Below are 13454 nucleotides of genomic sequence, written 5' to 3' on the forward strand. Positions count from 1 at the left end.
AACAGTCCATGAGAAGTCCATGTGCCTCACCTGAGTTTGCTTGGTCTGTGGTGTTGGTGATGACAGCCTCACTGTTTTCCTCAAGCTGCAGATTGGCTGGCAGCACCTGGGAGGTAGTGTTGATCATGGAGGGAGGCAGGTTGACCATCTCAAGCCCTCCAGGATCTCCAAGGGAATTGAAGTCCTGGCTGTGGTCAAGTATTGTTTGACGAGAAGAAACGGAGGCAGAATAGTGTGAAGCAGGGGACTGGTTTATGATGCTGGGCTGAGACTGTATCACTGAGGTAACATTGGCAGTCTCCTCCCTAGTGGGTCCCTGGATGACTGAGGGCTGGTGGACGGTGAGGATGCTGCCCCCAGCGGACTGAGGGATGGTGAGGATGGTGGTTCCTGCATTGGTCTGAGTGAAGTGGCTTGGGACGGAGGTTTGGGTCACCTGGACAGAAGGGCTGGACAGGAGGATGGAAGAGCCACTGGTGCTCTGCAGAATGGATGTGGTACTGCTATCCTGAAGAATAGAGGAAGCAGAGGAATGTGGAAGGAGGATTGAGGAGCCAGAAGTGCCCTGTCCTCCTGAGGAATGGGGAAGGAGTACTGATGAAGTGTTGAGATGAGTGGTAATGGTCGGTGGCTGGGAGCCAATGATCACAGTTTCTCCTGACGCCAAGGAGTTTTCTACACCAGTCTGCAGATCAGCCAAGGTGAGTTCTTCCTCGCCAACACCTTGCCCAAAGGCTGCTGGAAGAACCTGCATAAAACAACAAACATGTACAAGCAACTCTCAACAACAAATAAAAGTACATCTCCATAAAAATACTTCCACACAAAAAATATACTCGTACATATTATGTGCCCAATACAAAATACCCTTGCCAACTAATTGTCAAAGTAATGAATATAAGACATAAGAAGTGTCTCTCTTTTCCTGTTTTCCCAAGCCGGTGGCTTAGAATACTCTCAGTGACCACCCATACCTGAGCTGTGGCTTGTTCCTCCTGTTGCTGGTGTTGAGTCTGCTGCTGCAGCTCTCCAGACAGAGGGAAATCCCCCTCCTGGAATACTCCTGCCATGCCTGTCAGCTCTGACACATCTGCCTCGGATAGTGCAGGCGTGGACTGCTGGCCATACAGGCTGGTGGTGAGCAGTGCCTGTTGGTTGTCACCCTGCAGGTTTGATCCGGCAGCCCTCACCGCCTCCATGGCCAGCTCGTGGCGGTGGGTCTTCATGTGCTTCTTGCAGTTAGTGTTGGTTTTGAATGTTTTCTGGCAGTATGGACACATGTATGGACGTTCCTGTGAGGGGCACAAAACCAAATCAAGTAATGATAAAGTAAACTTCCATAGAAGTAAAAAATCACAAATCCATGTAGAGTAAGACCATAATGAGTGTTATGTCCAATCTGATATAAAACTCACTGAGGAATGGATTGTCTTATGTCTTCTCAGACTGCCGCTGGTGGCAAACAGGCGGCTGCATTGGTCACACTTGTGGGTGCGCTGGCCTGTGTGTGTCTTGTGGTGGGACTTGAGCACACTCAGTGAAAGAAACTGTCTGTGGGCAAGTTTTTAAAATTAGGATCACATACTGCATGATTTACCTAAAGAATGGAAAGTATGCAAAGACAAGGATGGCAATTAATTATCTGCAAGGTACAGGATGAGAGGTGGTAAGCCAATAGAGAGTAACTTTGGGATGTCAGGGAAAGATTACTCAAGTATACCTGAATGTACCACAGAATACCTGAGAGAATCAAATAATGAATGAACTACTATAGTAACCTCTAATGGGGAAGAACTAATGATCTGAATAAATAAAGAATTATAAAGGATGAATGTGTTGTCCTAAACTCATTAACCTCTTCACACCAGGCAACAGGAAATTGCTCCTGGTGCCATATCAGTGCTGGGTAGGAGTGGGGAGATACCTGACTCAGAGGCAGCTCTCTCTCTCTCTCTCCCGTATGAAAATGATGTTGGTAAGTGATTTTTCATAAGTACGTACACTTAACCCTCGGCTATCGCGCCCAATTGGGATCAAAATAGCAGCGCCATAGCCGAAAACGCGATAGCCGAATTAATCTTGGCGGGAAGGCGGTTTTGGCCAATGAGTGCTCAGATATTCCATGACGTCATAGCGGGGCGCGAAAGCAGGCATCTGAGGTCGCGATAATGAAATTTTAGCAGCTTTTCATGGGAGCGTGATAGCGGAAGTCGCGATAGCCGAGGGTTGACTGTACTAGAAATAAACCCACCTAAATTTTAGAGAAAAATAATAGTCTGCCTTCTCAAGGCCTTTTTTAGAAGATGACATAAGAAAACATTAATTTTTATGGTAAACTAATCTAAAAAGTCATATAATTAAAAAAAAAAAAATCCAGCATGGTGTATCAGTACTTTTCCTAATATAAGAGAATCATCCACCTTTGTAATAATGATGAAAGTCAAGCATACCATCATATCATATACAACCTACATTCTGAGAGATCTCATACAGTATTTGAGAAAGAAAATACACCATCTTAGCAGAAAGCAGCCACACCATCTTAGCAAAAAGCAGCCATGACGCAATATGCACATCGGATCTGTCATGAGCGCCCCGATGACACAAAATATGTGTCGTGTTGAAAGGTTTAAGGTTATAGTAGACAAACTCCAGCTGATCAGTCTGCAAAGCATCATCTAAGGTGGAATAACAAGAGATAAGGTGAAGGGGCCAGCCATTACTTGCTACAGCTGGTACACTTGAAGGGCCGTTCCCCTGTGTGTGCTCTCTCATGCTGCTTGAGGTGGGATGACTTCTTGAAGGCGGCTGGGCAGTAGTGGCACTTGTGGGGCCGGTCCGGAGGGAACTCTCCCGTCTCATTGGGGTAGATCTGGCTGTGGCGGGATGGCTGCTTCACTGGACCTGTGCCAGACATTACTTGGTCAGTACTGCTTCTACTCTGAAATAAACTTCTAAATACTGTGAATATTTTGATGAATACATTTCACACAAGTGAGTATAAAAAAGGAAACTCAAGATGTGTGAGTGTCCAGTACAGAGGCACATTTCAATCACCAGCTGTTGTGATGAGGATGGGTTCCTGGAGGGGGATGTTGGGCAGTGCCATGTACTTCTTGCTGTGAGCCTGACGCAGTGGTGAGTGAGCGTGGGACATCATGTGAGCATTGCGGTGAGAGATGGTGCGGAAAACTTTGTGGCACTGGGAGCAGGAGTATGGTTTCTGGCCTGTATGTAGCCTGCCAAGGGAGGAATGGCAACTATGTAATTTTTCAGGGACTAATGAAGAAAATTGTTAAGATATAATACAAGTGATACTAGATGTATGGAAGACAACCGGGTATGTTGTTTCTAAACAAGATTCATCAACACTCACTTGTCACTGCTGTTGTCATGCAATCTAAAATAAAGATATATTTAACAAACTTGCCATTCTACCAAGGTGTTGAAACTATCAGATAACCAGAAAGATACATACAGAAAGATACAAGTTATTTCTTAAAGATTTTCCTATCCTTTCATCCTAACATATTCTAATGAAGGCAGCCAGGAATAATTAGTAGTTGTGATTGATTACTTCACCAAAGACAACAAAGATTCTTCCTGCTTCTTTTCTCTGTTGTGAAATATAAAGTCCTCAAGAAGTGGAGTCACCAATCACTATCTCTTTGTACTTTTCTCCCTTTCTACTAGAGACAGTATTCAAATATTTCCAGCACTTGCAATGACTAGATTAAAAAAAAGATTGATTAGGTTCTTTCCCCAGTCATGATGCAAAATCTTTGTTAACCACCATTATCATTAAAAATCCTGAAAGTTCCACTCAAAACTCCCAATCAAGCAGAGGCTCTTAAAATTAAAACTATACAATGTTGGCATACCTGGAATGCACCCTGAGAGAAGTACTGGTGGTGAACTTCTTGTTGCAGTGTTTGCAGGTGTGTTCCTTCACTGCCTGGTGGATTTTCATGTGTGCCACCAACGTGGACTTCACCGCGAAGTTACGGAAACACTTGTTACACTGTGGACAGACACACCAGGATCAGCATCATGATCTTGTTCTCATACTGGTGAGTAGTAATTGATGAAGCAAAGCACTGCACCTTGCAGTGTGCCATAAACTCATCCATTTTCTTCCATATTCCCATTCTCTCCTTTCCTACTGCACATGTCACATTTTCCTTTTTCTGCAAACTATATCTTCTTGCTACATGTTTCCTTCATCTTTCCTTACAGATATAAATCACACATCTTTTTTCTCATAATTTCTTCTAACACTTGTACTTATCAGACAAATACATACATGCACACCAACATATTTATGCCATACGTAATGTTATAACATCATATATGTTCTTAATAAAAATAGTGTCATCTGTGTATGTTATCGGCAATAAACAAAGTGAAAAGGTGTTCTCACTCTGTTGCTTTAAGAGAATCCTATATTGTCTGGTTTTATTTAGGTTTGGGCTTAGCACAAAAGTATGGAGGAATCTGTCTGATAGCTCTTAACGGACTAAAAACGGCAGGAGTTATGAAGAGGTAGTAGACACCTACCAGAAGGATAATTTACTCCCAATGAGGTCTAATAGCACTAGTTAGTGCTGTTAACTCTCCATTAAAGTTAGTTGTGATCTCACTAAACGTTTCCCTTTGTGCCTCACAACTCAAGGGGGCAGTCACAGCCTGCCTTCTAAAGACAACTCTCCTACTTCTCATAAAACTTCATGCACTTACCACACACACACCCTTCACATAGAATTCAAAATAAAAAAAATGGCGACTCCAAATCCAGCCTCAGAGTCCCCTTCTGGGGAGGGGACCAGAAATGTCCCCAGGTTGGAATGCTCTCTCATTGATGACCCAAAATGTCTTGACACCTTCCTCAACATTTTCTTCATTAACTTCTGCAACATTCACAGTCTTAGATCTAATTTTCAATATGTAGAACACCACCTCTCCTCTACTAAACCTCATCTTCTTTTCCTCACCAAAACACAGCTGTCTGAGGCAAATGACAATAGCCCTTTTTCTGTTCCCTCCTACTTTCTCTATTCTTAGTTTTGCTCCAAAGTTGGATGTTGCGTCTATGTACGCAACGACTTAACCTGTTCTTGTGCCCATGCTCTTGAATCTTTGATTTTTCCACCACCTGGCTTTGACTCAATAGTCATTCTCTAACTAAATTTATCTGTGCTGTCTATCTCTCATCTAACTCCTCTGACTATAGTAAATTTTTTTACTATAACTTCCAAAGTGGAACAATTCTGTCTCTCTACCCATTCGTGGACATCTCCATCATTGGAGATTTCAATGTTCACCACCAGCTTTGGCTTTCCTTTCCCTTTACTGACCATCCTGGTGAACTAGCCTTCAACTCTGCCATCCTCCATGACCTAGAGCAACTGGTGCAACACCCTACTCGTATTCCTGACCGTCTTGGAGATACACCCATTCTTCATTTTTTCCTCACCTCTAATCCTTCAGCTTATGCTGTTACCCTATCGTCTCAGTTGGGCTCCTCCGATCACAATCTCATTTCTGTATTTTTTACATTACAAGGGCACTGGCCAAGGGAAAACAAAGTGTTGGAAAAAAAAATCCGCTGGTTGCCAGGCCCTGTTAAGAGGAAAGTAGGAGAAAGAAAAACAAAAAATCTAAAAGGAGGGTCCAGTTAACGTAAGAGGTGTCTTGACACTCCTCTTTTGAAAGAGTTTAAGTCATAGGCAGGTGGAAATACAGACACAGGTAGAGAGTTCCAGAGTTTACCAGTGTAGGGAATGAAGGAGTGAAGATACTGGTTAACTCTTGCATTAGGAAGATGGACAGAATAGGGATGAGAAGAAGTAGAGAGTCTTGTGCAGCGAGGCCGCAGGAGGGGAAGGCATGCAGTTAGCAAGTTCAGAAGAGCAGACAGCATGAAAACAGCGGTAGAAGACAGATAAAGATGCAACATTGCGGCGGTGACTTAAAGAATCAAGACAGTCAGTTAGAGGAGAAGAGTTGATAAGACGAAAAGCTTTAGATTCCACCTTGTTTAGTAAAGCTGTGTGTGGATCCCCCAGACATGAGAGCCATACTCCATACACGGGCGGATAAGGCCCTGTACAGAGCAAGCAGCTGGGAGGAGAGAAAATGGACGAAGACGCCACAGGACACCTAACTTCTTGGAAGCTGATTTAGCAAGAGTAGAGATGTGAAATTTCCAGTTTAGATTTTTAGTGAAGGATAGACCGAGTGTGTTTAATGTAGAGGAGAGGGAAGTTGAGTGTTATTGAAGAAGAGAGGATAGTTGTCTGGAAGGTTATGTCGAGTAGATAGTTGTAGAAATTGAGTTTTTGAGGCATTGAACAAAACCAGGTTTTCTCTGCCCCAATCAGAAACAAGTGAAAGATCAGAAGTTAGGCGTCCTATAGCATCTCGCCTTGAGTCATTTAATTGTTGTTGGGTTGGGCGTCTGTTGAACGCTGTTGAATAATGCAGGTGGTATCATCAGCATAGGAGTGGATAGGGCATTGAGTCAGATTTAGGAGATCATTGATGAATAATAGAAAGAGAGTGGGTGATAGGACAGAACCCTGTGGAACACCACTGTTGATAGTTTTAGGGAAGAACAGTGACCGTCTACTACAGCAGCAATAGAACGATCGGAAAGGAAACTGGAGATGAAGGTACAGAGAGAAGGATAGAATCCGTAGGAGGGTAGTTTAGAAATTAAAGATTTGTGCCAGACTCTATCGAAGGCTTTCGATATGTCAAGGCCGACAGCAAAGGTTTCACCGAAGTCCCTAAAGAGGATGACCAAGATTCAGTTAGGAAAGTAAGAAGATCACCAGTAGATCTGCCTTTACGGAAACCATACTGGCAATCAGAGAGAAGGTTGTGAGCTGATAGATGCCTCATTATCTTCCTATTAAGGATAGACTCAAAGGCTTTAGAAAGGCAGGAAATCAAAGCTATAGGGCGGTAGTTAGAAGGATTGGAGTGGTCACCTTTTTAGGGACAGGTTGAATGTGAGCAAACTTCCAGCAAGAAGGATAAATAGAAGTAGAGAGACACAGATGAAAGAGTTTGACCAGGCAGTGAGCGAGTTCGGAAGCACAGTTTTGAGAACAACAGGAGGGACTCCATCCGGACCGTAAGCCTTCCGAGAATCAAGGCCAGAGAGGGCCAGGAAAACGTCTTTATAAAGAATTTTAATTTTAGGGATGAAGTAGTCAGAGGGTGGAGGAGTAGGAGGAATATGCCCAGAATCATCCAAAGTTGAGTTGGTAGCAAAGGTTTGAGCGAAGAGTTCAGCTTTAGAAAAGAAGAGACAGCTGTAGAGCCATCTGGATGAAGTAAAGGAGGGAAAGACGAAGAAGTAAAGTTGTTAGAGATATTATTGGCTAGATGCCAGAAATCTCGAGAGGAGTTAGAATTGGAAAGACTTTGACATTTTCTATTGATGAAAGAGTTTTTAGTAAGTTGGAGAATAGATTTGGCATGATTACGGGCAGAAATATATAGGGCATGAGTTTCAGCAGTTGGATGGCTACGGAACCGTTTGTGAGCCGCCTCTCTATCATTGACAGCACGAGAACAAGCAGAGTTAAACCAAGGCTTTTTAGCTTTAGGGTTAGAGAAAGTATGAGGAATGTATAGCTCCATGCCAGAGATAATCACCTCTGTTATGCGCTCGGCACAAAGAGAAGGATCTCTGACATGAAAACAATAATCATCCCAAGGAAATCAGAATAGTACTGCCTTAGTTCCTCCCACTTAGCAGAGTTAAAATGCCAGAAGCACCTCCGCTTAGGCGGGTCCTGAGGCTGCACTGGAGTGATAGAACAGGTAACGGAAATTAGATTGTGGTCGGAGGAGCCCAACGGAGAGGAAAGTTTAACAGAGTAAGCAGAAGGGTTGGAGGTTAGGAAAAGATCAAGAATGTTGGGCGTGTCTCCAAGGCGGTCAGGAATACGGGTAGGGAACTGCACTAGCTGCTCTAGGTCATGAAGGATAGCAAAGTTGAAGGTTTGTTCACCAGGTTGGTCAGTGAAAGAAGATGAAAGCCAAAGCTGGTGGTGAACATTGAAATCCCTAAAATGGAGATCTCAGCAAAAGGAAAGTGAGATAAGATGTGCTCCACCTTGGAAGTCAAATAGTCAAAGAATTTTACATAGTCAGAGGAATTAGGTGAGAGGTATACAGCACAGATGAATTTAGTTAGAGAGTGACATTGAAGTCTTAGCCAGATGGTAGAAAATTCTGAAGATTCAAGATTGTGGGCACGAGAGCAAGTGGTGTCGTTACGCACGTATGCGCAACATCCAGCTTTGGATTGAAAATGAGGATAGAGCAAGTAGGAGGGAACAGAAAAGGGCTGCTGTCAGTAGTCACAGACAACTGTGTTTCAGTTAGGAAGAGAAGATGAGGTTTAGTAGAGGAGAGGTGGTGTTCCACAGATTGAAAATTAGAACGAAGGCCACGAATGTTGCAGAAATTGATAGTGAAAGTATTAGATGAAGTGTCAAGACACCCAAGGTCGACAGCAGAGGGCAGTCCGACCTGGGGACATTTATGGTCCCCTCCCAGAGGGGACTCCGAGGCAGGGCGTGGTGAAGCCATTATTAAATTTTGATTTGAAGAGAGTGTAAAAGTGTAAGGTGTTGTAGTGTAGTGTAGGAAGTAGTAGAAGTTGTCTTTAGAGGGCAGGCTGCAGCTGCTCAATTGTATAAATGAGACCACAAAGGGAACCGGGAAGAGAGGAGTTGTCCTATTTCTTCAATCCCTCCTCAGGATCCCCCAAAGCAGATGTGACTCTGGCATTTTACCTCTGCCAGAGGGGGGGCCCTGAGGAGGTATTATGCTGATTTTCCCTGGAATGATTACTGTTTCTGTGTCAGAGACCCATCTCTATGTGCTGAATGCATAACGGAGATGATAGTGTCTGGCATGGAGGCATACATTCCTCATTCTTTTTCTCAAGCTAAACCTAATTCTAAACCTTGGTTTAACACAGCCTGCTCTCATGCTATACATGATAGAGAAGTTGCCCACATAAGGTACTTGAGCCTTCCATCTCCTGAATCTCACGCACTTTATATTTCTGCCCAGAATCATGCCAAGTCTGTTCTTCAACTTGCCAAACACTCCTTCATAAATAGAAAATGTCAAAATCTTTCAAACTCTAACTCCCCCTTGTGACTTCTGGCATCTGGCCAAAAACATCTCCAATAACTTTATCTCTTCCTCTTTCCCCCCTTTATTTCATCCTGATGGCACTACTGCCATCTCATTTGTTTCTAAAGCTGAACTCTCCTCTCAAACCTTTGCTAAAAACTCCACCTTGGATGATTCTGGGCTTGTCCCTCCATCTCCTCCTCCCTCTGACTATTTCATGTCTTCAATCAAAATTTTTTCATAATGATTTTTTCCAAGCCCTCTCTGGCCTAAGCCCTCGGAAGGCTTATGGACCTAATGGGGTCCCTCCTATTATTCTCAAAAACTGTGCTTCTGTGCTTCCACCTTGCCTGGCCAAACTCTTTCAACTATGCCTATCAATTTCTACCTTTCCTTCTTGCTGGAAGTTTGCCTACTTTCAACCTTTACCTAAACAGGGTGACCGTTCTAATCCAATAGCTTTAATTTCTTGAATGTCTAAAGTTTTTTAATCTATCCTCAATAGGAAGATTCATAAACATCTGTCACCTCACAATCTTCTATCTGATTGTCAGTATGGCTTCCATCAAGGTTGCTCTACTGGTGATCTTCTGGTATTCCTTACCAAGTCTTGGTCATCCTCTTTTAGAGATTTTGGTGAAACTTTTTCTTTCACGTTAGACATTACAAAAGCTTTTGATGAAATTTGACACAAAGCTTTGATTTCAAAACTGCACTCCTACGGTTTCTATCCTTCTCTCTGCAAGTTTATCTCAAGTTTCCTTTCTGACCATTCTATTGCAGCTGTGGTAGACAGCCACTGTTCTTCTAAATCTATTAACAGTGGTGTTCCTCAAGGTTCTGTTCTATCACCCACTCTCTTTCTATTATTCATTTAATGACCTTAACCAAACTTCTTGCCCTATCCACTCTTTCCACACCCTTTCAGAGACGACCAACCCTTCAGGAAGTCAATAGATCATGAAGGGACGCCACAGAACACCTGACTTCTGATCTCTCTAAGATTTCTGTTGGGGCAAAGAAAACTTAGTAGTTTTCAATGCCTCAAAAACTCAATTTCTCCATCTATCAACTTGACACAAATTTCCAGACAACTATCCCATCTTCTTCAATGACACCAAACTGTCTCCCTCTTCCACACTGAATATCTTCAGTCTGTCCTTTACTCATAATCTTAACTGGAAACTTTACATTTCATCTCTTGCTAGAACAGCTTCTATGAAGTTAGGTGTTCTGTGGCGTCTCTGCCAGTTTTTCTCGCCTCTCCAACTGCTAACTCTGTACAAGGACCTTATCCGTCCTTGTATGGAGTTCTCTTAACATGTTTAGGGGGGTGGGATTTCCACTCATACAGCTTTATTAGAGAGGGTGAAATCAAAAGCTTTTCATCTCATCAACTTCCCTCCTCTGACTGACTGTCTTCAGCCTCTTTCTCAACGCCGAAATGTTGCATCTCTTTCTACCTTTTATCGCAATTTTCATGCTAACTGTTCTACTGATCTTGCTAACTGCATATGCAGCCTCCCATCCTCCTGTGGCCTTGCTGCACAAGGCTTTCTTCTTCCTCTCATCCCTATTCTGTCCAACCCTCTAATACAAGAGTTAACCAGTACTCTCATTCATTTATACCTTTCACTGGTAAACTCTGGAACTCAATACCTGCTACTGTATTTCCATCTTCCTACAACTTCTTTTAAGAGAGAGGTGTCAAGACATTTATCCCACTCTTTTGACTAATTCTTTCTCATTTTTATGGAGACTGCAATTCCAGGGGGCCTTTTTTTCTTATATAGGTTTTTTGCCCTTTGCAGTTCTCCCTCTTACATAAAAAAAAATTGACAAAGGCAGTTATCCTCCATAGGGGAACCACATTTACAACCTTACCTTGAATGGCCTGTCGTTTGTGTGGACTCTCATGTGACGCACAAGGTCAGATGGTTTCTTGAACTCTTTGGTGCAACCTTTGAATGTGCATATATGCCACTTCATGTCCCTCACGATCTTCACTAAAACAGGGAACCTCCTGGAAGAATAGAAGATATGCAGATATTCAATGAAAGGTTAATTTGTTGTTACTGATGACAATGATGACAATGTGCAACAACAAATAACAATAACAACATTAAGGACTCACTTCACGCCACTCTCCTGGTTTCGATCCACCAGCGTCATGATACGCACTCTGCTGAACTCCTTCACGCGGGGTGGCTCTGGCTCATCCAGCGGCCAACAGTTCTCGCCAGTCTGCACACCATCCTCCGCCTCCACCTTCATCTTCACACCTGCCAAGCATCAGTAATGGTAACTAACAATATCTTTGATGCTATGGTCATAAGACATGGCTGCTATGCAATGCTATGTTATGCAATGTATATGCTTCTTATAATACTGTTGATGTGCAAGATACAAATACATGAATAATATACATGAATTTACATTTTTCCATTGCCAAATAAAGAGATAATAGAGAAAAAACATAACACTGGAATTCAGCTGACTGCAATGACAGGTAAATACATCAACCTAGAAACATCAATCTCTGTCTGACCATCAAGCTGACATGATGTCTGAGGTGAGAAATACCCATATCCAGCCTGGAGTATACAACATATGCCATGGTTGGTTAAGCCTTTACCATCTTTCAGAACGTGCATCTGCTCCTTGGACTGAGAGAGGCCAATGTTCTTCAAGGCTTGCTGCAGGATGTCTCCTTCACTGGCATTCACCTGAAGGGCTGAACTGCTTGCCTCACTGCTGCCTGTCTCTAATCCCTGGGGAAATGGCAGGATCGCTTCACTACAAATAAACCTCAACTCTAAAAATTTACTGAATATTCCCCTTCTTTTTTTTGTAAGAATCAATTCATGATTTGAACATGTAAATAAATAACACAATATTAAGAGAGCAGCTGTGTACTGGAGAGGAAGAAGCCACTTTACCTGTCCCTGTTTGTCCTGCTGACTACCAGCCTCCAGGTCCTTCTTGAGAGGCTGACTCACTCTCATTGGCAATAGGTCCTTCTGCAACAAGACAAGGGTTCAGACCAGCAATGTTGAGAAGTCAGCACATTACATAAGCATAAAAAGCAACATTTATAGACTCCATTGTTAGGTCAAATTCAAGACTAAGCTCTTATTTCAAACTAGACAATATGTAATGAAGCTAAAACACCTGAATATCATTCTTATCTCTCGATGATGGATGCAACAAAAAACAATGTAGTGGACACTCAATACTCAAACGTCTAAATACTCAAACTTTTCAATACACGAACGCAAAAGTTCAAATTAATACTCAAAATAATACCTGATAGTCGAACGTCCACACACATGGTTGTAAACAAAGGCTCCCTGGCGTCCCCCTTCCCCCTCCACCAGTTGTGACTTGTGCTGCTGCAGTCATCAGAATAACATTCTCCTGCATTCTATCTAGTTTTTCATTTATAAACTTACATTAACACCATCTCGTAATCAAACGGCTGCACATTTGGTCGTATACAAAGCTCTGTCATCTCCCTTCTTGCAGCCACACTATACCGTTCTGGTACCATATTACTGGTAATACTGGTATTACCGTAAAACCGGTATACCGGGTGCCAGTACGCATCCCTAGTCCTGCCACAGTCTTGACATAAACAACATTCTGTCGGTAATTTTTCATTTACAAACTTCTGATGACACCAAAGAGGCTTATTAGTAATAAAAATAAGGAATCTGGTGAGGGTGCAAGTGTTAGTGAGCAACAGCACTCCATTAGTGGATTTTAAGGAATCACACCAAGAGAAAAGTTACAAAAGATGTTTTCATGGATGGTGACTCATCCTCTGACAACCTCCCTCCTCCTCCCCACCCTTCTCCCCTCTTCTTCTAAGTTATTCATCACCAGCCTTCACTTATGGTATGTACAAATCAAAATTGTAAAAAAAATACCTTGAAATTTTTACAAACTCGAGGTTTTGCTAAGATTAGAACGAATTACCTGATTTACAGGTATCAATAGTCAAACTTTTTAATACTCAAACAGTCATTTGGAACTAATTAAGTTCGAGTATTGAGTCTCCACTGTATTATTTATGTCACCTCAAAGCAGAAAACTGCCACAAAGAAGGTACAACCACAACTGTTCATTCACCTGATTGCCCTGAGCAGCAGCCTTTTCCAGATCTTGTATTTCTTTAAACACATCTCGCACGTCAGCTGATGCAGTGTCCAGTCCCTGTAAATTAGAATGACAGACCTTTAAAGATGAACGTTCTAGAACTTTCACCTTTAAAAATGAACACAATTTTCAAT

At 42.6% G+C, this 13454-nt stretch overlaps 1 protein-coding gene across 2 annotated transcripts in view; it reads right to left on the reverse strand.

Annotated features, from left to right (window-relative positions):
- The window catches only part of LOC123512995 (zinc finger protein 236-like), a 35801-nt gene that overhangs the window by 6712 nt on the left and 15635 nt on the right, over positions 1-13454 (reverse strand). Inside the window, exons 13-23 of one of the 2 annotated variants that reach the window (XM_045269781.1) lie at positions 13294-13377; positions 12102-12179; positions 11798-11933; positions 11297-11444; positions 11047-11185; positions 3882-4021; positions 3058-3239; positions 2724-2904; positions 1416-1551; positions 975-1292; positions 31-748 (exon numbers count right to left, since the gene is read on the reverse strand). In XM_045269781.1, coding sequence (XP_045125716.1) covers positions 31-748; positions 975-1292; positions 1416-1551; positions 2724-2904; positions 3058-3239; positions 3882-4021; positions 11047-11185; positions 11297-11444; positions 11798-11933; positions 12102-12179; positions 13294-13377 — 2260 coding nt within the window. Of the gene's footprint in view, positions 1-30; positions 749-974; positions 1293-1415; positions 1552-2723; positions 2905-3057; positions 3240-3881; positions 4022-11046; positions 11186-11296; positions 11445-11797; positions 11934-12101; positions 12183-13293; positions 13378-13454 lie in introns of both variants that reach the window. The other variant, XM_045269780.1, reaches the window with a different exon arrangement.

This window comes from Portunus trituberculatus, chromosome 35, assembly GCF_017591435.1.
Source record: "Portunus trituberculatus isolate SZX2019 chromosome 35, ASM1759143v1, whole genome shotgun sequence".
Classification (NCBI taxonomy): Eukaryota; Metazoa; Arthropoda; class Malacostraca; order Decapoda; family Portunidae; genus Portunus; species Portunus trituberculatus.